General features: G+C 39.7%; 1 protein-coding gene across 2 annotated transcripts; it reads right to left on the bottom strand.

The window, feature by feature from the left end:
• Positions 1–561: 561 nt before the first annotated feature.
• Positions 562–25,194, bottom strand: LOC310946186 (DNA repair protein XRCC4-like). Of its 2 annotated transcripts, none has more exons than XM_083912564.1 (8): positions 25,122–25,194; positions 19,929–20,070; positions 18,797–19,008; positions 8,350–8,516; positions 7,607–7,771; positions 6,573–6,673; positions 3,159–3,291; positions 562–1,485 (listed from the first exon to the last, which is right to left on the bottom strand). In XM_083912564.1, the coding sequence occupies exons 2-7, from the start codon at positions 20,065–20,067 to the stop codon at positions 3,167–3,169; spliced, it is 909 nt and encodes a 302-aa protein (XP_083768690.1). In that variant the 5' UTR covers positions 20,068–20,070; positions 25,122–25,194; the 3' UTR covers positions 562–1,485; positions 3,159–3,166. The 2 variants fall into 2 exon arrangements, with proteins under 2 accessions (XP_083768690.1, XP_083768689.1); XM_083912563.1 differs by having other exon boundaries at positions 25,012–25,182.

The following is a 25,194-nucleotide window of genomic DNA, read 5'->3' as shown; positions in this document are numbered from 1 at the left end:
TTTCCAAGAAATATTGGATACATCTAAAATCAAATTAAAATATTCTCGAATCAACTGATTGAAAGTGGAAACATTCAAAATATGTTTTGGATTAGAAAAGAATATCATCAAGTTCAATTCAAAAGAAGGAAAGAACACAAACAGGCCTGTTTTAGAATATTTTGCATTCAATAACTAAGCATGCTATTGTCATATTCTGAATGAAACCACCGATTGAAATATTTAGTAGTGTCCTAATCTTTCACACTTTTTCTCATCCTCCACTGCATGTTGTCATGCACTGAGCTGTAGAAAATGCCTCATTCATTGGATGTATAGAGCAGAGAGTGTGACATTCCTATAGGGATTACTTAACCAGCAAGCGCGTGTTGTGGGATTATCCACGCGGCCGCCCGTGGTCTTCAGTAGACATTTAGGTATCATCAAAATCATAAAAAACAGCAGGGAGGTCCAGAAGTCAAAGGTAGAATGGTCAGATAAAAGACCATGAATAGATCTCCATAGGTTCATTACTGTCAGTGTGAAGACACACTGTGATGACCTCAGGACCTAAAGCTGGTAGCAGAGGTAAAGGAAGAGGTGAAGAGGTGAAAAGGAAGAGACAACACAACCCTATTACCCTCTGCAGAACGCTATTCAGGTAGTCTGGGCCACAGAACGTCTACAGATTAAAAGGGCAGATGAAAACAAGAAAACAAGGAGGTCCAATTATTGTTCTCAAAATCCTAGTTTATAAAGTGGTAATGAAAGAGATGGTGTATAGTTTATTTTCATAATGAAAAGAGGTAAGAAACCATCAGCAAGGCATGATGAATAAGCTGCAACAACAACACGGCTTTGGTTCGTTGTTGGTGACACCCTGTTTTCTGGGTGTAGCCTTTTGTCCCTCAGTAGTTGTTACTCTTTCTCCAGTCTCAAAGCAAGATGGTCTTGGCAGCCAAATTTGAGCTCAGGGCGAAGGGAAACTGCTACCATACTCCTGGTCCAGATGCTCTACCGCGTTGTCCAAGTCATTAGCAGCTAAATCAGTTCCTGAGGAAGCGCTGGATGAGGGCCTGTTATCACATGAGCACTAACACATCTGGGCAAGGTTTTGATGGTAGCTCTGAATGGAGTATGCAGTCTTGAGTGTTTGGAAAAATATAGCATCATTAATTGCTCGTCTCTTGATTTATTGAAGACGGGAGACAAGCAGCAATTCTCTCATGAGAGCTGTGGCAGGTAATTGTCACAGTTAAAGCAAACCAGATGGCTTTCTGAGAATTTCTTTTCTCAATCTGGGGTAAAATCTGGCATCAAATCTGGGGACACCTCCAGGACATTGTTGCCTGGTTGTGACTGTTTTGGTTGTGTGTATCGAGGGGAGAGTTGAACTAGCCGAAATTCGCTTGCCACATAACTGGAGAGGGATCAAGAAAACCTGTTTATCAGAAAAAAGCCTTAGATTTTAGGGGCATTACATTCATGATGATTCCAGGACGTCGTCTATTCATGGAGGAGAAAGGGTGGGGACAAGGCGGGAAGAAAGAGAAGCAGAGAGATAGAGAGTAGAGAGGGGGGGAAGTTAGAAGTTGTAATGTGCACTAATAAAACATCATATTAAAATGTATAGTGTATTTGATCCTTAAATATGAAGAGGTACTTGAAAAACAGTTCAATATCTTGTTATCAACCAAGGCTGAATAATATTAACATGTATTCTGCCCAAGAAGTTCATGAAAAAAGATGTGAGCAACAAATGAAATCTGATATAACGCGAAGGCCAGTGTGCAAATGAGAGAAGTGCATGTTTTCACTGGAACACAAACACTACTGCTGTCACTGCTTAGTTGGACCAAGTGACACGACATACTGCAGTAATTTTCTGTTTTGTTTATTTGCCAGCCAACACCCATATGTAAGCTGTGGGAGGATGTTATGAGATTTTTTAGATCTAAAAGAAATGTTACCACAACAAAATTGTTTCTACAACAAATGTAGGAGAGGTGATCAACTTACCAGATGAACCATGTATTGATTGATAACGTGATAACATCCACTGAATCTGGAGGTGTTAAAGTTATTCTTAAATGCTTATTTTTGCATTTTCTGAAAATAGATATATCACATAAATGTTGTTGTTTTTTAGACTCCTTTCCTTGCAGCAGTAGCATACGATCAAGATGCAATGTTAGTCTGAGGCAATATGTAGTCCTAAAAGGCAGCAGTCCAATAACCTCTGGTCATTCTATTGCAGTGTGTCAGAATGAGAAAGCATGCAGCTGTTGAATGTGGAAAGACCTCACAACATTGTATTTATGAGCCGGATGTTCAGGAGACACCTCTGAAAACCCAAACATTAAACTCTGTCAGACCCACCACTGAGTCCATCTTTCTAAATCACACCCAAAGAAATGTTTTAGAAATAATATTAACGATCCCAGAGGGAGAATCAAGAGTTTAAGAAGTTAAATGTCACTGGTAATTTTGCTTCTTTTTTCTTTGCTGAGAACATTTTGTGTGGCCTGAGACTAAAGCTAAGTCATGCAGTCAATACCATATAGGTGTAAGATGAAAAAAAACCAACAACAGATAATTATGCAGAAATTTACAAGGGCCAGAACTGATATTGTTGGATGCCAAGAAGTGTGCATGTGTGGGCTTTTCTGAAACACCAAAGATGAAGAAAAATTGATGATGATTCAACGCTCTTTAAAATAGGAGGAGTGGAAGGAATGAGGGATAAAAATTCAGTAGGACACCCCTACATCAATTACTGTGGAGGTTTTTCAGAAGTATGTCTAAATGCAGTAAAATGAAAAATAAAATATATATATATATATATATATATAATTTAGGGAAACAAGAAATATTTGGCCAATAAACAAAGCTTTGAATGATTTCCTTATATTGTTGTTAAATGTAGGGCCACATGGAACAGCTTATTTTTTAACTGAATGGAAACTGGAGAGTTTATGTGTTAATGTGTTAAATATATAATCTTGTTTTCCCCATGTCTTCCTCCCTCCAGTGATGATTTTTGTCCTTAAACTACTATTTTATGTGAAGAGAGGCTTAAAACAGCTGTGAACAGCTAAAAAATGTAAGTCATCTAGGGGAAGCGGTGGCAAAAACAACTATGATACCAAATATGGTGATACACTACTTGTCTGACTAACCTGCGGTATTATTTCTGCTCAATAGCTTCGGGGCTTGGGGTGTGAAGCAACCTTCGCTTTCGGCCTGGTTGTTCATCTTCTTCATCAGAAAAAGTCCGGTCCAAAGGGATGCCCTGGCACACCAAATTACGACCTGCATACAATATATACAGCGCACATAAACACATAGAGGCACACATAACACCACTGTTGAGTAAACCAGCTCTGATACCATGGGTCTTACCACAACATTGCTATGCATACTCTACATGCTTTAATGTTCAAAAAACACATTATTTTTCTCATACCTGTTTGACTGATTATACCTTTTTTGACCCTGTCTGAAATATATCTTTAAGCACCCTCCAAAAAAAATCAGTCTCTTATGATTGTTCATCTGCACAATCTGCGTCATTGCAGCTGAGGAATGACTGTAACGGCCCTGTAGTGGCACTTTCTCTATCGCTACAGATGGGACATCAGAACCGTACAGAAGTCCTGACGGCTCATTTAAAGGCTCAGTTTCTGAAAAGGGACTGTGTACATTTCTTTGTGGATTGAGTGTTTTTATGCTTTCACAGTATTTATATAGCACCTTGACCTTTAAAATCAAAACAGACATACTGTATATATACACATAATATACCGTAACTATCAGGGCAGTCCAAATCTAAGGTTAAAGAGGCTAATTACACTTTTTCCTCTGATTGTTGGAATGCAAGTTCTTCAAATCTGTCTAAATGCCTCTAAATGCCTGACAAGACAAGACATCACTGTCTTGTCTTGTTCCAAATTCTCCGTCTTCATTGCTTTCGACTGATTCTCCATTAGTGTCATTTGTGGCACATTTGAGGCAGTCTCAGGGCATACAGCCTCAGATAACCTTTGTTAACCCTGAACAATTCCACACCTGAAGTCCATTATCGGGAATCGAGATCTGGCATTCCTCACAAGACCGGTCATCCGATCGTTTCTATAGGGACTGACACAAACACACCTGTTTGCCCTTTAACTCTGCTGCTAGCCCATTCAAATTTAAAGATTGACAGATTAACCAGCCGTGTCAGATAAAAAGAAATACTTAGAAGACTTTATAAGCTGTCTGATTACAAGATAACACTTCCAATGTGGATGGTGAAATGAATGTTACTGTTGATATTCACAGTAAAGTGAATGAAGAGCGAATCAAGTCTGACATTACAGTCCATCCGACTGTTAAAAAGGTCCCTTCTGTCACATTTACCCATTACTTTCCTACCCCTCAGACACTCCCTCATCCCCTTTAGTTACTCTGCCTCCTTCCTCTCCTTTCATTTCCCTTCTTCCATCTCTATCTCTTTTATCCCCAGTGAGTGATATGCTTCCTATGTTGTCACTATCAGATGCTAAACTGGAGCGAACAGGTCAAAGAGAGAGTGTCTTCTTTTGTCTCCAATGCTGCCCTTCCATTACTCTCTCTTATCAGGCTCTTGGCAATATGAAAACACACCCCAAGGCAAATTGGTTAACTGAGGCCAAGCAATTCAAATGGGGGTTGTGTAGCCCACTATGTCAGTAAAGTTTGGGTACATTTCTAAATTCAAATAAAACATCAGTTTGCTGTTGGGCGGGAACTAGATTTGGACAAATGTCAGTGAGTTTCCTTAACCTACGTATTGTATTCATTGTTCACTGGATTTGTAAACCTGTGAATTGATGGGTTGCTGGGGTTTCCAGACTAAGGCTGTACAATATAAACCAGAAGAAATAATAATGCATTAGGCATCCATTAGAGTATTGTAACAAACATTGATATGAATTTATTGCGTGTTTCTACCATGCCCATGTGATGGCCAAGAAAGAAACGCCCAGAGAAGGATTTGTTGGACAGCTGAATTAGTGTAAATACTTTGGAAAACACAAATTTTGGAAACACACCCATAATGTTAATATGGAGAGAATATGAGGGCAAATTCATCAAGATGCGAAGAGAAGAGAGGAAGGATGATTTTTTTCTAACAAGCTAAAAACACAAGAAAGCATTGTAAAAACCCTTCTGGATTGCAAACAGCAAAGTGTGTGAGCCAAGACCCATACTGTGCAATTTACTGTACAACCTTCATCCATTACTGAAGGATTGGGTGCGTGTGCATATGTGTGTGAGTCAGAGAAAGTGCAGAAAATGAGAGCTAAACAAAACCTGCTGAAGTCACCACAGCATCAATGTCTTTTGCAACTGTATTAGCCTCTCGGGGGGGAGTTCAAGTTTGGCTTTGAACACAAGCACAGCCATTGAGAGAGAGGGCTGGGTGGGAGTGGGTTATCCCAGCAGATTGCAAGTTATAGTAGGGGGGGGTATGAGTCAGCAGATGTGACATCACGCCTGCTCTGCGTGATGCAGGAAAGGGACGACCACCTCGTGACTGGCCGCGTTGAAGTAATCACAGCAGACTTCACTGGGTGGGTTTATGACTCACTGAAAGTGTTTCCCAGAACCCAGCCACCCGAGGGTATATTCTCTGCTTGTGTGTGCTTTTAAGTTAACGTTAAAACCCCCTGCTTACATGATCAATTACATTCAACTGTCAAGTTTATAAGACAGTAAAATCGTTTCAAGGAAAGCAAAAACTCAAGAGTTTCACTTAGAGTCTGCATCATTACTGAGTCACATCCTGACCTATGACATAGGTAGGAGAACCGGGAATGGGTGAAGATTTGCCATGTTCAATACTTGCACACCCTGCTCCACCAAAACATGGCGCATGTATAAGAAACTGGAATATTGGAGCACAATGTGCTGATGGTACGTCATTGCAATAGTACATTTCTAGAAAAGGTGACCTATGAGAAAGTCCCAACTGAAGACCAAAGTTTGAAATTACTTTCTGAAACATCCTAAAGTGCATTCAGCGTATTTGGCTCTGTCCTCTACCCTCTTTAAACAACACTTAGCCCCAGGCGAGGTAGCTAATAGCCCTGGGCTAAGAATAAGCAGTGTAACAAAGGCTTAATTGATATACCGTATGCGTTATAGCTTTGTGTTTATGCTTTAATATTCAGCACTACAATCATAATCCTGTCAGCTAAACATAGAGGATACTTCAGCTAACACTGTGATCAAACTCACACAAATTTGTGCTTTTTTTTTTACTCACAAATACACAGCTAACTGCCAATTCTCATCATGTTATGAATTGCATTGGATCAACTCATCCTTAGAGAAAAGTCTTTGTTATTTAATTCAGAGTAATTAGAGGGCAAGGAGGTTATATTATTGTTGAAACAATGAACTTTTTTTTTTCATTTTTTATATTATTCATTTGTGATACGCAATTATAAATTGCGGAGTTGGCAGAGAATAGTTTATTTAATTGGCTAGTTATCTCTCCGAATGTAAAAAAAAAAAAAAAAAAAAAGAAGCTAGACTTTCACACTAGACACTACACACACACACACCTGTGATGAGAATAGTTGGCTCCTGAGATTGATGTATGCTATGGACTGTCTCCTCTCTTCTGTCCTGACTGCCGTATTCAGTGTGAGTTGCTTCATTGCCACTAAAAGAAATGAGAGAGGAAGAGAAAATATTTCATAAAATCAGTGTGAATGAGGAAGAGTGTGGGGGGAAATAAACATGAAAAACTGAGTTAAGGTAAATTTATGATCTAGAAGACACAGCATTTCATTCTAATATGCTGGCAAAACCTTTGGGTAATCATCTTTTAATATTTCATATATTGACCGACAGAAGGGACAGTGGCACAGCCAGATACATAAACAGTGATTATGAGTAAAATCTTCCATCTATGCTACGATGGAAGATTGAATAACACAGGCTTGTAAAGAAACAAAATAGCCACCGTCTGTGTTCTGCAAAGGTAAGGCAAACACATTCGCAGATCTGACAGCACTGTGCTGACCTGCTTGGGAATACAACTTGCAAGTGTGAAACTAAAAACAAATCTTATTGCACCCATGTGCAAATAGAGTAGCTCATTGTCTGGAGAATTCGCAGCAAACCAGTGGGCGTGTTTGATACCAGAAGAAAACAAACATCCAAGGGTGACGTATAGATGAACATAAAGAGAATTCCACAAGACATCAACAGAAATGTCTAACTGAAGAGACAACGACATTCGCCGACTTCTGTCGGTAAGGGCCGATGCCGGAATCATCAAACAAATTCCATTAAGTGAGATCGTGCTTGACATGACCACTCTCCTGTTGTGTGCTACATGTGTGCGAGGGCAACTCTGGACCTGATTCTCCTGACATTGGCTGGAGTTCATATGCATAAATACTTCAAGGTAACCCCTGGTAGCTAGCATTTCATCAGACCCAGAGGTTCTTATAATGACCACATACATTCATAGATAGGTAAACAGTGTATAAAAAAAAGAAAAACATAGAAAAAACGTATATATAAAACATATTTCACTGTTTCAACTGCATTTTAAAGTATGGAAGCAAGGCGAAATGTGTTGACTGACCTTTGTCTTCCCTCCTCATTTCTCTGTTGCTCGTCAGTCTCTTGGAGCTGGCGGATAGCATCCTGCAGGCCTCTGATCTTGGCTTTCTTCTCATTCAGCACCAGGACAAAACGTGAGTACAGCTCCTCCTCCAGCATCGCTTTACCTTCGACCTGCTGCTGCAGCCTGGAGAAAAACACAACAACGTATGTACAAAAACATACATGCAGGCAAATGGACTTCCACTTGCACATGGACACACAGACAACTTCATGTTTCAAAAGCTGAGGATTCTTGTTTGTTTTCCTTCTGAAAGCAATTGAGAGGAATGATGCCGATGCCGCCACCCTGCAGACGTACAGTAAGTCACATTCATCCTCCGTCTCTGGTAACAGGCCATTCATTGGCCAAGAAATCAATACGCAGATGAACAATTACACAAAAAGAACATACAAGTTCCCAGAAATCATAAACCCAGTTTGCAACACTGGGTGGAACCCTTAAATACTCTCAAAAGGGCGACCAATGATGATGTCATACTGGTTGAATGCTGTGCATGTAAACAGCTGGCAGTGCAATTTCAAAAGCAACAAGTCAACAAGTATCAGCACTGAACATCTTGGGAAAATACTCTAATTAGATTCTGTTGGGGTATTTTCCATTGGAACGTGACATTTGCTCTCCATCACTTATTTTTCATAAACACACATTTAAATCAATCAGCACGCAACACAGGGCCACTCTCCTTCTCTCCTCATCCTTACTTTCTGAGTATTCTCTGGTGCTCCTGTTTTAGTCTATGGTTCTCCTCCAACAGGTGACAGTTTTTTGACTCCAGATCTGTACTGCGCTTTAGGGACTGGCCAATCATCTCCCGGTTAAGCTCTAGAGGGTCTGGAGCTGGCTGGAGCTCCACAGAACCCAGGTGCACCTGAAGAAAGGAGGGGATGAAGAGTAGGGGGGGAGGAGGAGGAAAATGAGATATCAAATGAGAGTACAAATTTCAGTGAGCATGAGCACCAGCTATTAAATCTTCACATTTTCTCTGCAGTTTGGCTGGCTTCCTTATTCATGAACAGTTGAGGAGCTCAGCAATGTGGGAGGACCTCAGTTCTCAACTGGTCTCCCTTTGCATTGACAGGTGACAGTTAATATAGTTCATGGCACATTGTTAGCAAAATCTCTGGGTGCCTCTCTTTGAGCATGACCGACCGGGTGGAGACAACAGGACAGATTTAAGACTACACCTCCCAACTGCCCCGGGTGTTCGGGGAATCTTCTAGGACAAGCTGAGGAAAGTCACGTAAGAAAAGAAAATCTGGCACTGATTAATAGATTAATGTATTAACGCAATAACCTTACATCTAAAGCAGCTTCCAAAACCTGCTTACAGTGAAAAAACCTTTACATCATAGCTTTGCAATGCAGAGGTGCAACAAACCATTACATCCCATTTTCTTTGAAGTCTGAGATTTTTTTATGATGTTGAGGTGTTTTCTTCCGTCTGGGAGAAATGGAGGATGAATTCATTAGTCACCTATACACTATGAAAGTGAGCACACAGTTTCCTCTCTGTTGCTTCTTGTCTGTGACTCTTTGGAATCACAGACAGGCTTCAGATGTAATAAAACATTCCTCATTTGGATTGCAGTTTGGCTCTAAGTCACAGAGCGGGGTTGAGGCATTGCAGCGGGTGACAGAAAAATGCATTAGTTTTGGAACATTTAGTTGATGTGTCAAATTTTCAAAATTCCACCGTAGCACTTCAATTTTGAATTGACAAAATAGGACTCAATCCACAGTTAACACCTAAAATTAAATAGAGAATACCCAGAGGCACGGAAAAACAGTTCTACCTTGATTGTGCTCATCAAAGCTGCCACACCAATTTTCAAATAGCTGCACAATTTTTGTTTGCTTGTTGCCTTGGAGATTCTCCTGTCCACACACATACACATAGGTACCGCTCATGATGCACTGGGAAACCAGAAGGTGACGAAGTGTTAAATCTTCACTGGGCTGTGTCGAAGTTGCAGACCCACTGTAATAAAGCCGCCATCTTCAAAAGCTCCCATAAAATACTTGTCATTTTTGTCCCGCACTGATGCTGTCCTGGCAGGCCACACAGCTGTTTTCCTCTCCACTGGTGAACCTTAGCATGTTGAGTGGTCATTTACTTCACATCGCTACCACAGCTTCACTGCCTTATCTTTGCTTTTCTTTCTTTGACAGATGCTTTCTCTCAGTGTCAAATTTCCCCTACCTCTCACTCTAGTCTCTAATAAAACAAACTTTTCTGCAATGTTTTGTGCATGATAAGTAAACAATAGCAATAATATCAGCTCAATTCTATTCAAGATGCTTTACTGGCATTAGTGTAACAAAAGACAGCATGTCAAAGTGTCAAGTATTAAAAGAAAAAGACATTCAACGGAGAGACATTAAAAAGATATAGGTGTGTGTTTGTGTGTGTGTGTGTGTGTGTGTGTGTGTGTGTGTGTGTGTGTGTGTGTGTGTGTGTGTGTGTGTGTGTGTGTGTGTGTGTGTGTGTGTGTGTGTGCATGCAAGCACATGTATTTCTATACTACTCTGATTGGTGAACATGGTACACATTACACCTGCTGAACATCACCATGTTAGCATTGTCACTGTGAACAATGTTAGCATGCTAAAGCTAGCATTTAGCTCAAAGGCCCAGTAACAAAGGTCACTATCAAATCTGAACCGTAAAAAATTATTCAGGTTCTTTCCCCTAACCAATGGGCTAACCTAACCCTAACCCTAACCAATCGAGTTCAATGCTAAACCTCAATCATCTTCTCACATACTTAGATCTAATCACATTTCTGGTTCGCTTCATACGGTCTCACAGAGCCGCTAGTGTGCCCGTAGACTCTTGGTCTTGTTTATATGTAGTCTTTTTCTTGTTTTCCTTTAGGGGCTTGAACGCCACCAACCTCCCATACAGTACTGCCCTCTGCAATAAAGAAAAATGCCATGAGTATGGACATCAACATGAGAAGCTTGTGTGTCCTCACATGCTTTTTGAGCATGAGTAAGAGAAAGACACCATTCAGTATCGTTGCACAACAAAAATATAGATTAAGAGATCATTCTGTAAAAAATAAAATAAAATAAAATCTTTGAATAGTGCCAGTGCAAGGCTGATTAAATCAGTGATTTAACATAGGATGGGGACAAAGAGGAGACCACCCAGGATCTAAGGAGGATGAGGTTCCCAAGAACTCATAAAAGTCTAGAGAAACATCAGGATGTTAAAGTGATACAATGCAGGCTCCTCTCAGGGATTAAGAGGACATTTGTGTGACACTGAGATACATAAATCATCGGCAAGTTGACGTGGCGATGATTCTTCGTCTGTGCAAGATGGTCCACCATTAATAAGAAACAGTGAGATTGGTGTAGGAAAAGGCCCAGTAAAAATGCCTGATGTTTGGCTTGGTCATGAACGTGAGATTGAGTAGTGAGTTAGTCGTCATGTCCACTTCAAAGATATAACAACATCTCTCAAATAGATCCCTGTACACACACACACACACACACACACTTTAGCAATAACATTTAAATACCTAACCATTTTTTTATTATTATTATTATTATTATTTTGGAGTGCACATTTTCCTGTCCCTATGTATTATGTATTTATTAAAAAACAGACAAAAAGCCAATGAGATTTTCTATTGGATTTGGATTAATGCAGAAAATAAGACGGGTTTTGACGTGTTTGTACAGAAAGATAATCTTTACAAATGGAGACCACTTCTTTCATTTTTAAAGCATAATCGCAATTGTCAAAAGTAAAAAGCTAATGTTGGCAAGCCCTGGCACACATAGAAGGCGTGATAACTGTGAAAGCATGGTTCTTACCTCAAAAGTCCCTTCCATCTTCTCTTCGGACCCCTCCTCTAACTTTTACTACCTGCACCTAAATCTCCACTGTGCTTCCAGAGGAAAGTAATTTAGCAATAAATCAGCCACGTCAGAAAGGATAATGCGAAGGCTTCAGACTCTGACATGTTAGGTATTATACAGTATTTCCACACTTTGAAGAATGGTGTAATGTCCTACATTCACTGTACAAAACTCACTTAGGAGTCAAACTTAGTCATCAAAGTTTAACCTACTGACACCATTAAAGGCCATAAATTTTCCTGACTAACATGTTAACATGGTATTACCAGTTTAACTTTTATTACCAGACACCAGATACAGAGATCTAAAGTACAAGAAGCACAACCCTTATTTACTGGATTACCATTGGAAGTGACACTGCAGCTGCTGTTTATTCTGCTTTCAAATACTAAAGGTTGTGTGTTTCCCTGTCTTTACTTTCAGTGTTTCTAAGAAGACCTACTGCAGTAAACATGTGAATTCCAGATCACTAGAAGTTTACCTTAAGCTTACTGTGCAGCATGGAAAAAGGAAGGATGCACTAAACAAAATATAAATCTGGAAATAATAGGCAAGCAGCATGATAAGTTTTATATAACAGTGATAGATCAAAGTGAATGTTTTTTTTTATTGATTTAAGTTACCAAAGGGCTAAAAAGCTCTCTTTATTTTCTTGAGCTCCTGCTTTTCTCCTGAGACACACAGATAAAGTTAAAGGTCAGTCCACACACTGTTGCCAGATTCTGCCAAAGTGTGGGAGGTCAGATTGTTTGTATGTGATCCACGACCCACTGCCACATTTTTCTACTGTTACTAAAACAACAATAAAATAAGGAATTGTTTGTAGCTGCTGTTTCAGCCTATGATAGCATTAGACGTATGACTTTTATAGGACAAAGTGGACTGATTTATGACAATTAAAGATCAATGCAGATAACGTGACGGGACAAGACGGACAGAAGAATAAAATACCTCTAAAGTGAGATGAGATGCTTCCTACATCTCTCTGAGATAAAGACCTTGCAAACATACAACAAACATACATTATATGGGATGAAACATAATGTAACAAAACATGCAAAAATATATTTAGCAAAAGATGTGAATGTAAAATCTTTCAGGATTCAGGTTTAAGGATAAGTTTGCTGACATTACAACATGATCCGATGTGTGTGTGGTCTGTTTGTTTGTGTGTGTGCGTCTCTGGACAGCTAGCCAGGCCATAAGGTCAAACCTGTGGAGAAGAGGGGACGTAGGTGTGGAGGACAAAGCCAAAAGAACACAATCCCAGTGAAAAAGATACCATAACACACTGTGGGACACAAAGCTTCCCTTATCATACTGTTTAACAAATCTCTGGAGACTAATCCCACCATTTCCCATGAATCTGAGGACAATGACCCCCATCAACAAATAATAAATAATCAATAATATCACAGTAAGTTGGCATCATTGGAATTCAAAGATTAACGATATCTGGCACATTCTGGAGATATGTATTCATCTTAGTTGCTGACAGAAAGTCCAGCTCATAATAAAAAATGATTATATAATCATTATATTATTTCATATGAGGGCAAAAATATAGTGAGCATGTCTCCTTTTGTTCTATTTCAAAATAATGATTGTGTCCAAGTGTACAGGGAAGTGAGTGGGTGAGAACTGTGTGCATGATGACAAAGAGACAGTGTTCAAGGATGGGCAAGGGTGCTTTGTATGGGAAATGTGGGCACGGAGCAGAGATCAGCTTGTCCCATCAGCTCCTTCGTCCGCCGTGCAGAGGCGTGAGGCCAGATAAAGAGCAGGAAGTGAGGGGCGACAGTACTCAGTCTGTCCCCGATAACATGAATGTTCCCATAAACATAGGGGATTCTATGGCACAGTACCAGAGCTAGAACACTGGGTTAAAATATGTTTATAGCAAGGCTGGGGTACATGCGTAATATTAACTTTGTGAAAAACTATATACTGTGATGTGGATAAATCTTATCTTACTGTGAATATAACGACACCCGGCACTTTATTTTGAAAACCGGACATAGTCACATATGTATATGCTCACGGTAGGTTCATGGCTGGCTTTTCCCACTCCGTTGCTAGCTCTCATCGCCAGCTTGATCTGGGCTGTTTGATGACATCTACCATGAATGTCAGTATGAGGGTGCACTACAGTTGTAGTGTCAGCTGATTTGACCATGGAGATATGAGTGACAGCTGGTTTGACCACAGTACTAACACAGTGATCTCCTGACAGGAGGTAGTTGTTAACCTGCCTGTTTAGGGGTTGATTGGCAGTTAGCTACACACATCAGGTAACTCTGATGTCTATCAACCAATAGGCAAAAAGTTGACCCCATGACACACATGTCATTCGCTTAATGAAGAAGAAATGCAACAATAAATGTATGAATAAAAGAATACAGAAAAGATAAATAATAATAAAGAATGTTAAAATTTGTAAAATAAATAAAAATAATGCAAAAATAGAAATATTTAAAAATAAATATATGACTGAATTAAATGGAAAATAGCATTTATTAGTGCTTATAAATGTCTTATAATCTAACATCAAACATGTTTATGAAGCTATAATTAACACTATATACAGTCCTATTAACACATAATAATGTTACTTATGTAGCTTATAAGGCCCTAGTCACCTATTAACTGATGATTGTTACAAGGACCATGATGTAGCATTACCAAAGTTGCTAAAAAAAAGTGGCTAGGACAGAAATAGGTCACCTATTAAGGAGACAGTTTTTTCGTTTATGAACTATTAACAGTGAAATGCGGTAGATTCGCTAACAGCTGAACGTGGCTAACACCGATTAGCCCGGGGCATTACGGTGAAGGCATTAAAAAGCCTTTTTTTTAACCACTAATACTGCTCAAAATAACGCCAAACCTCTGCAGTAGCATGATGAGAGTACTTACACATAAAACACAGCATCAGTGGTCTCCTTCCTTTTGGATTTCATTTGGTAATCGACTTGAATTGACTTTACTACGAGAGGAGCTGGTATCGGGGCCAGTAGGTAAGAATTTCAAAACACTCTTTAAATAAACTCTGGGTTTGCTAACTACATTGTTGGTGCTTCGTTTTATGTGTATGGACTCTAACCGTGCTACTGCAGAGGTTTGGTGTTATTTTGCGCAATATTAGTGGTTAAAAAAGCCGTTTTAATGCCATCACCATGATGCCTTGAGCTAATCAGTGTTAGCTACGTCCAGCTGTTAGCTCTCCGTTAATCTCCGTTAATAGTTTATACACAAAAAACACTGTCTCAAAGGCTTATTTGATGTGTGCAAGTGTTGAAAAAGACCATGGGATGATTTTACGCTGAAATGTCACTTTAATTCTTTGTCATAATCTTATCTATGAAGTTTTTACTTTTGGCCTCCACACTAAAATATGATCATGCACATGATTTACAAATGGTAGCGTTTGTAAATAATGTTGACAAACTCAAGCTGTGAATGAATAAACACACTCAAAAGTACATATTGTATCATTTCACACTTCTGAATTTGGGATAATTCAATCAGAATAAGAAAACATGAAGTACTGGCGTCATGCTGCACAGCTGTAATCCCCAGGGAACTATAACACAAATTCTATTTGACAAACATAAAACATTGACAGTCAGTGTGAGATGCATCCACCCAGACTCATCCAGAATCCTGTGGCTACAGCTACCACAACTGTTAAGAATTAGAGAAAGCTGGTCTGAAGTAAAAACTGTGTAGCTCGGTGGGACTCAAAGACAGAGCGACAATTTTTATAAAATGACAGGAAGCCTCTGGATAACTGAGCAGACATGTGTCTGACCATCATACTGCGTGTTACAGCACTACATTGTGTATTTCGAAAGATTTTTCACTTTTCACAAGGAGAGGCAAAACAGGCAGAAAATTATTATATATATATGTATATATATATACATATATATATATATACACAAATATGTAAATATATATAGTTAAAACCCTTTGGAAACCAAATGTAGGTAATCCTTAACTGACACACAGGATCTGTTAATTCAACTTAAATGTTCCACAGTCCTTTGATTAGACATTAGGTGTCTGGATATGGATAAGCAACTGTCAGAACTAGAATATTTATTTTTCCACCAATGACGGATTGGTACTTAAACAGACATTAAAGGGGAGACAATGTCTTACTTAGCCATGTAAAACACCTGCTTAGTAGCAGTTTAACAACATACCCCCAAATTACATTCATCATTACAACTTCTGGGGTCATATTCATAAAATATTAATGTCAGGTTAAGTTCACCACCTGTTTTGACTCCAGCCTCCTTTCTTCTATCCCCAAAGGAAACCTGCCTCATTTTGGTCATTTCTGCAACCTGAAATTATCTGGCTGGGAAAATATGTTGTACTTTTTAACCTCTGATGTGTTGAAAAAAATAAGGGAGAGCAAGAAAAAAAAGAAGAAAAGAAGCAGGTGTTGGACAAGAGTGGTAGTTAGCTCTTAATGAATATAGTCTACAAGGATTCCTAGATTTATATCCACCGCACACATACTCCACAGTGATGATTGCTGTCAGCAACAATGTGAGCATGGATTACAATTTTTTAAAAGCACACTTGAGGCTGGACAGATTTGTGTGGTCTAGTGTGGCAACAACTTTTCCCTGCACAAAAAAAGGAAAATATAAATTCCACCTACACAACTGCAAAAAGTCAATTCATGTCATGTCCAAACCAGTGAAATTTTTTCATTTGGGAATACAAAAGTCAAATGGTGTCTGCTGTTTCTGTGTTAGTCCCTGTTGGGTTCAGTCCCTTGTGATATCATGCATTTTAAAGAAGTCTCAGTGATTTAATGGAATGCAATGAGGCACAAAGAGTAACAATAATCAAGGCATCAGAAATGTATCGCAAATGACTGTCATATCAATAAGGTTATCTATTATTCCATTCAAAATAGCATTGATTAACTAATGTTACCAAAAGGGTAACATCATTGTGAATTTTATTTTACATTAACACTTAAACTGAGCTACATTTTGGGAAGTCTTGTGTACCTGTAGGACTATGTGTTTCTGAATCTGATCATCAACAAAAACACAACCAAAAAATATGGGTTGTTTAAAATATCCATTCTTGTGACTATTTGAATCACAATTTAATTATTACCTCCATCCACCAAGGAAGTTATATTTTCAGTTTGGTTTTGTCGGTCTGTCAGCAGGATTACAGAAAATCTACTGGCCTGATACACTGGCTGGAAGAACCCATTAGGGTAATTTTGATATTTTTGAACCTTGACGCAGTTACCCTATGTATTTCTGTGTTAGTGATTAATAGCAAACACTTTTTCTGAAATTGCCTGAGCGCTGCAGCCTGGCCGCCACAAACCAGGCTGCAATGTAATCGAACGGGACGAGAACGACCATCATTGTACATCTACTAAATGGGCTTGTTTTTACTGACAGGCTCAGCTTTACTATTTTATTGTTATTATGGAAAGATGGAGAAGTTACGGTTATCCTTCCATGCTTTCATGTGTAGCTACAGATGCAGGTCAAAACATTTAATTGCTCATCTAAAACCAACAGTATGTCTGTACATGTCCAGACAGACACTTGCACGCATAGGCACACTTGTATACACAACACACACTCACAGACACAAAGAAAACCAGGGGGAGTTGGAGAAAGAAAAGCAAAAGGGTCTAATCAACTGTTGTTTAACATTGTTAGATGGGACAGCCCGGTCCATAAATCAGGGTTTTATGGTCTCTTCAGTGTTCCTAACCCCCTGGCCTTCTCCCTCTGGTCTCTTCTACCTGCACAGCAGTCCCAGGACCCCAAGTGACCTGCTCCCCGGAGGCAACAACATCCTCTCACAGTTTGGAAGAATAAACCCAAAATCCACTGAAAGCACAGTGACCTGTACTCCATCAAACCTGTCAGTCACTGTGAACCATGCAAAACTCGCCTTAGCACAGCATGTAATACATGCCTCTGTCAGCGTCTGCTGCATAAATTCAAAAAGAGATGTGCTTTTATACCGGGAACTGATTGTTTACATAAGTGCAAGCTAGCTCCACCTTACTATTTAACAAACCTTCAATCAGCAAACCTTTTTCCCCCAAACTTTATGAGCTGTGGCGGTTAGACAACTGCCTTATATTGTTGGTATTGGATGACTGAATGATTCCTATCTCTTTCTTTTTCCACAGTGGCCTGAAGCCATTCTAATTCTGCTTTAATGTGGGGACACTATAAACCCTATCTTTTTAACAGCCCCCAGTAAAAAATAAGACTTCCTTTCTATTTTGTTGTATGTCGTTAGATGCATTTATCCTCAGGGAACAGAGACAAGGGGGAAGTGCATGATGTGGAATTCAAGGGTGAACTACCGATACATTTATCTGTATAATTAAGTATGAATAAGAACCCTCTAAAATGGATCTTCAACCACAGATTCCAAAACACTCACGTTTCACACTACCCACTTTAGTTAATGAATTTCTATACCTCTTTTGATTCATTACTATACTGTTTGTCTGATGTGTCTAAAAATACGCAAAGCACCCAAAACCAGTTCCAGCTAATGTCCAGCTACAGATCCACAGTAGCCACAGCAGTTTCACAGCTGCAGTTCAATTCCAACCTTGAGCCATATGTCGGCAAGAGAAGCGGTTTAAGAATGCAGAAATGTCGATATGCTCCATCTACAGCTAAGTTAAGTTAATAACTGATGCACATTTTACACTTGCTGTGCCTTCCTGCAGGCATTGTTGGTGGCGTTGGCTGAGGCATGCTTTTCAGATTCTGAAAACTTTTCAGAAAAGTTCATGAATTTGAAGGTCAGATGCCAAAAAGTTAACACAGTGACATAGATTTCATTAAGCTTTTGTGACAAAGATTGCTAGGTAAACATTAGAAATATGGCGTTCACATTACAAAGCAATCTACCAGAAATGTGCACTTGCACGTAGTTGCTTAAACAACATACCTGATGACGTTGCATTGCATTGCAGCAAAAATTGAGCCAGGTTCAACGTTTTTTCCAGGCAACCCTGCATTATTTTTGCCGGAGTTGACATTACTGCTGTGCCAAGGCACCAGCCCCATTGAAATAAATGAGGGGGCTGCATTTATTAAGGCTGTGCTTGTGTGATCTGTCTTTTTACCACTTATTATATTAACTTAAACGTAAAAATGTAAAGGCTCTGTCAGCTAGACCACCATACTGGTAACAGTGAAGATCTCGCAACACTCAGAGTATAATAACAAAAATCAACCTAAATCTTTTGCTCACCGAGATCTCATTACAGATCTTCTGATATGAGAGATGACAGTGATCTGGAGTGACGTGGAAAGAATACATCTCCTTGTCGCCTCCTCTCCTTCCTCCTCCTCCTCTTCCTCTTCCTCCTTCACCTCCTGTTAGAGCTTGAAGAAGATCCTCAAGATATCTTTCCCTTGTGGATCCCATATCATTGACTTCACTTGCCACCTCATCCTCTGAAACTGGACACAAAGGAGGCATTTTTTCTCACTTTTGCATCATTTTAAAGTCATACAGTTGACAGAAAGCAGAGAGGTGATGGCAGACTCCAGAGCAAAAACTATAAACATTAATTATGTTGAAATGCATGGATGTACATGTAAGATTTAAAAGTAAGCATGCAGAGAAACTGAGGGGAATGTCGTCAGCTGTTGCACAGCTGCTCACACGGGGCTGAGGGTCCCAATTAACACATCAAACACAGAAACACTGACGACTCAGAAGCCCGCACTTAGCTGTCACAACCCCATCTCTGCCTGTCAACTGTGCAGATGGACAGCAATAGAAAACTAGGGAGCAGTTATGTTCCAGGTGTCTTTCCAGAGAAAATGTACTCATGTGCATATGTAACCACACACACACACACACACACACACACACACACACACACACACACACACACACACACACACACACACACACACACACACACACACACACACACACACACACACACACACACACACACACACACACACACACACACACACACACACACACACACACACACACACACACACACACACACACACACACACACACACACACACACACAAAGACAAGCCTTGTAGAATTTAATCTACTTTCTACACCTGTGAGCTGCACCACAGGAGTGAAGAGGGATGATGAAACAAGGTCACTGCTGTCCCTCTGGTTAAAAGGATTTATGTTTAATACAGTCACAATATTGTGAGATGGGGTTCAGCCAGGTGCCTACATGGTTTGGACAGTCTAATTAATGGTAAACCTGGTGACAACCCAGTCTAGTCAATAGTCAAAAGCTTTAAGTCTGCGTAGAACACATGAGCTGAAAATTATGGGTCCAATCCAAACGAACGTGGCCTGAGACTGTTGCGTTTTGAATCATTTGAGTAGTCTTTACCTTCTCCGATCCATGCCGAGTTGCCATCGGTGAGAGCTAATGTGAACCCAGCACCCAGGTCCACAGCCCAGTCTACTCGCAGGAAATAGGGGGTGACTGGATCCGAAGCTACAGTGATCTGTCGGACTGTACCACTCATGACCTGCAGAAAATCAACGACAGGAATTAAGAAACTCTTAACAAGATGCCTTTATATTACTGTATGGGTTCTTAAAAACACTATCTATTTTTATTTAATAGTTTAAATGCAAAGATTGGCGGCAGATAGTGGTTCATTTTTTGTTGTTTAAACCCGACCGCTTGGTAGCAGTGTTGTGATGTATCTTCAGCAATTTAAGTCTTCAGCAATTTGAGTCTTCAGCAATTTGAGTCTCCAACATATGCATAAATTGGTGTGTTCTTTATATATTCTTACATTCAGAGAGATTTTTTAAAGTTGCAATACACTCATATAATGCCTTTCTTACATTATCGCAATATATTCAATCATAGCCCCTCTATCATATGTATCGCTAATATGCAGTCCTTTTAGGTCCTAGGACCTCTTTCAAAGACAGCCCCCCTATCATTCCATGATGTTGCAAGGTTGTGTTGATCTTCCAGTTGCATCAATGAGCCTCATTGTATTACTTCTTGGATTTGGCAAGAAACAACCCCGTGCGTGTCTTCAATGGGGTCTGAGTCAGTGGAACCATACAGAGATTTTGGCATCTTATCGCAGGGGTCCCTGACCACCAGCAACGTTACAGATAAACAGAAGAATATTAACGAAAATGCCCAGTTGGTCTCATTCTAGTCAGTGTGTATATGTGTCAAATGATCTACAGTACATATATTCCTGAGAGTGAGTCTGGATAGCCAAGCCTCACACAGTCAAATGACATCTCATGGATTTACACAATAAGATTGAAAATTATAATCTGTTAGTTAAGTTACTAGAGTTACTAACAAGTTACTATCTATCAAAAAGTGAGTGATTGATCATATGACCGACTTATGAAAGCACTTGTACTTTTTTGTACTCTTTGCCAAGAAATACCATCTGTGTGTCTGTGGCGACTTTCCTTAGCTTTATTCAAATGTGCCGCAAGATTACTGACACTTTTGACGTCAGTAAGCAGCGGTTGGTCTTCCCAGGTGAAGAACGTCACTGGTGATTATGCTGCGTTCGATTGTACTCGGAAATTGGGAACTTCCAGATTCTGACAAGTAAAAGTACAATGAAACGGAATGTTTGAGACTGAATTCAGCGTCAGGCTTGCTCTTATATCTCTGACTGGTGTAGTAACATTTTATTAATGCTGACTCACAATGGAGAATCAACAGACATATGGAGCATGTGAAGGTGTCATGCTAAATCGTGGAGGTGAGATTTGCATTCGACACTGTTCGGCTCAAGAGATGAGGTCCCAGAGGCCCATCTGTAGTTACATCTTACCGCCAAAGCGGCTGCGAAGAACAACGTATCTCGATTCTTATGGATTACAACTTGAAGCCTGGAAACATCCACTCTCGAGTGGACTGAGCTCAATTAAGCTCTCTGAAATCACAAAGCTTTGTAACAACCATTAAATGAACCATGATTCTGCAGCTGTGTGGAATATTTCTCACCTCAAATTTATTTAGATCTTGGTGGATAGTTTGGGAGAAATTTACATTAGGAACCATCATGACACTTATTCTTCTCTTACACCTTATTCTTGTTGTTAGGTTAAAATGTTTTTGTATAGTTGCACTGTTGTTATTTGCTGCTCTGTGTGCCCTGAATTGCCCCCCGGGGACAAATAAAGTTTTTTGAATTGAATTGAATTGAATCATGTTTGAAAATATGAAGCAAAGAGCCATGACAGCCCTGTAAGTCATGTGTTCAATCACAATCAAGATATTTGATGCATTGCCATGCCAGAGCAAAGTAGGCTAAGCAAAACTTGTAGAATCCATGCTCTAAGAGTTACTTCATACTGTGAAACTAAATCATTTTTTGCCAATCCTACACTGCTCGATAAGTGTGCTGAGCGAGCTTGTTTGGTAATGTCACCTTGCCCTCAGGCTAATGCCTTGGCTAACTGATTCACTGCTGCAGTTAAAGTTAAGTCCCCTGCCAGAAGCAGCCTATGTTCAACAGATAAGTTACAAAAGATGTTGATCTAAGGATAACATTGGATCCATGAGATTGTTCTTGACATGTCCTTTTGGTTTCCTGGCTGCACATTGTTTTTTTTTCTTCTCAAAGGGCTTCATAAACTTTTACTTGATTACGGATGTCCAGGCCAGAACATGTGATTACTGCTTCCACGTGAAGTGAGAGGTGAGTTGGACATCTTCGCTGCTTAACTACAGGGCAAAGAGTGTGGAGATGGAGGGAAAAGGACAGCTAAATTGGCAGTTAGCCAAACTGGACATGTTTGGAAAAAATGAAAATGAGCGCCTTCACACACAGTGCTATAAGTTAGGATGTGACAGCAAGTTTTTTTAGTATTCTCTCTTTGCATCCCCCACCATATATGCTGACAGAGCAGGTGGTCAAGGTTATTCAAAATGAGTACAGCAGAGATCTGACATAGACATACACGTGTGCCCTCTCCACACACGTACATAAAAAGAAGCTTGCAGCAGATAAAAGTTGACCCTTTGTGCTTTAAGAAGGGGTGCGGCTGGACAAAAGGGGATGAACAAGATGAGGGAGCTGAAGGGTTCAACTTTAACCTCAACTTTAACCTCATAAAATGAGCCAGGCTACTCATTAGTTACTGTAACATCTGCTGTGCAGGGACGATGACCCTGTGGTAATGACAGAAGGACACTCCAATTAAATAAACAGGGCTGTCTGTCAGGAATGGAGAGCTGGGCAAAATCTTCAAAGTCAATCCCAAAGTCTTCCTGTTCAGTTACTCGATCGGTGGACACAATCACTGGAACGCTTAAATCACCGACCAAAGCTCCTCTACGACTTTGACACACAGATGTCCTTATCCTATTATCTTACTCCCTTTGTAATTTTTTGCTCAACCTTTTTATTGTAATTTTTTCAGCATTGTCGCATATGGAAATTACAAGACTTAACTAGGAAGTACTGGGTAAAGGAGTCACAAAGAGGGCCTCTAATTATGCAACTTGTGTCTTAAATGAGGAGTTCACACAAAGTAGAAAAAGCTTTAAAGGCAGTAAACTGTCTCTCTATTGGGCCCGGGCAATTAGGCCAGAACTATCGCTGTCCTTTCACTGGACTTTCCTCTCATGCTCAGATATTTTCTAAAACTCTGTGGCTAGTCCACTGATATCAGGACCAGCCAGGAATTAAAGCAGTGCAGCCCTAAACAGCAACAGACTGTGCCATAGCCTTTGATCCATTGCTCTTTCACGTATCGACTACCCCAAGCCACTTGACAAATAGAAACAGTATTAGCAAATAAAACACACACTACAATAAATCAAGCGCCTATGGGTAGAGCATGTGTGACCATAAATTGACTGATGCATGTCTCAACATACAGACCATGTTTGAAAAACTACTATACTTTGACCATGGACATTTTTACTACTTATAATCTTGCTGCTTGCAGAGGAGACTGTGATGTAGTGTTGATGGGTCAGGGTCGTGCTTCGTCTCTTGCAGTGGGCTACGACAAGATATCCCTTATCTAAATGCAGAACTCCTTATAGATTAAAATATTCTTGTCCCCATGAGGTAAGAAAAGAATTTGAGATTAGTTACAACAAGTTTCAGACCTATATCTAACATCATTAGCAATGTGTCTTTTGTAACAAAAGTATTACGCTTCATGTGTCTCACTTCTCTACTACTCTAGACCTCAGAACATACTCCCTTGACATAATCTGAAATAATAGCTGTAACTCTACTGTTATCAGAGTTAGTTATACATGTAGAAATCCATGCTACATGCAGCAAATTAAATTCCACTGAAATGATGCAAGGTATAAATATTAATTCAGTTAATAACACATTTGAGAATAGAAACCGCCTCACTGGTTGTTCGCAAAGTAATCTGAAATCTACTAAGAACAAACAAAAAGTGAGCCACAGACAAACAGCAATCCCATCAACATTTAAACCGTAGAAGAGATGACTCATTTTAACAAACGGGCAATCCTTTAAACAAACACACACCGCTAGCCTGCAAGGTTGTCCTCCTGACCTCAACTCTTCCGTATCATGTTGTGCACAACATCTTGCTAACCCGGGATTCAGCCACACAATAACAGGTCATTTTCACATCTCTCATATCTGCATATGTTACAGCAGCTTAATAGAAAAGACTAAGCAGCGCTCGGTAAAGCAACTCTCAGTGAAGATTAGAGGCACAATACAACCTGTGAAAACACTAAACAGGTGGGGAAATTAGCCTATCTTTTATTCCCATTTGCTCAAGGTATATTTTCTTTGAGGGTCAAAACTGCAAAGAATCCACGTGACCATTGTCTCTGCACTACTCCCAGCATCACTTCCCCTGCAATCACAATTTGCAACATTTATCATTGCCTGAAGAAAGTTTTACTCTTGGCTTTGAACTCTAAATGTTATTCTAAAGAGATTGTTTTCTCTAATAAAAAGATTACACATACCGGTGCTAAATCAAGCCTTGCTTTGACTGAAGTAATCAGGCATGCATGTGTTATAAAAGTGCATCATAATAACAGGAATGTAGGTCTGTTTCAACTACACTTGCTTGCTTTTTTTTTTAATCCAAAACTTGTATTAATATATGCAAAACATGATTCTACATGCAGAGCTCTCCAGGAGTGTCTGTAAAGGAAGGGTTGAGGGGGATTAATGTGAGGGAAAAAATGTACCGCAAAAAAAATAATAAAACTAATGATTGTTTGTATTGCTTGTGAAGTCTAACGCTACAGCATGTCAAAAATGAAGACAGGTTACTATTCCAGCAGTCAACTTGCACCTTATGATACATATGAACACTTCCTTCTCTTTCACATAACTCATATTGTATTATAATTCAGTCTACTTACACCATCCATCCATCCACTTAATATAACCATAGAGTGCCGGTATGAATATAACGTTATAACAACTTCCGGCTTCTGCGAGGGTTCTTACAGTTACCTTCAGTTTTTAACGTGCTGCAGTGGATCCGCGCCGCTTATCAGGGGTTTTCTCTTACAGCCTCGACTAAATTCACTATAATGTTGGTACACATTTCCTCACACACTTACGGTATCGTATGGGCTAACTACTACGATGTCCAACCGAATGCATTTTTGTAATAAACTGAGAGAATTGGTGCTA

This window comes from Echiichthys vipera (genome assembly GCF_963691815.1).
Source record: "Echiichthys vipera genome assembly, chromosome: 4".
Classification (NCBI taxonomy): Eukaryota; Metazoa; Chordata; class Actinopteri; order Perciformes; family Trachinidae; genus Echiichthys; species Echiichthys vipera.
Note: the sequence above shows the minus strand (reverse complement) of the source record. Positions and strands in the feature narration are given on the sequence as shown.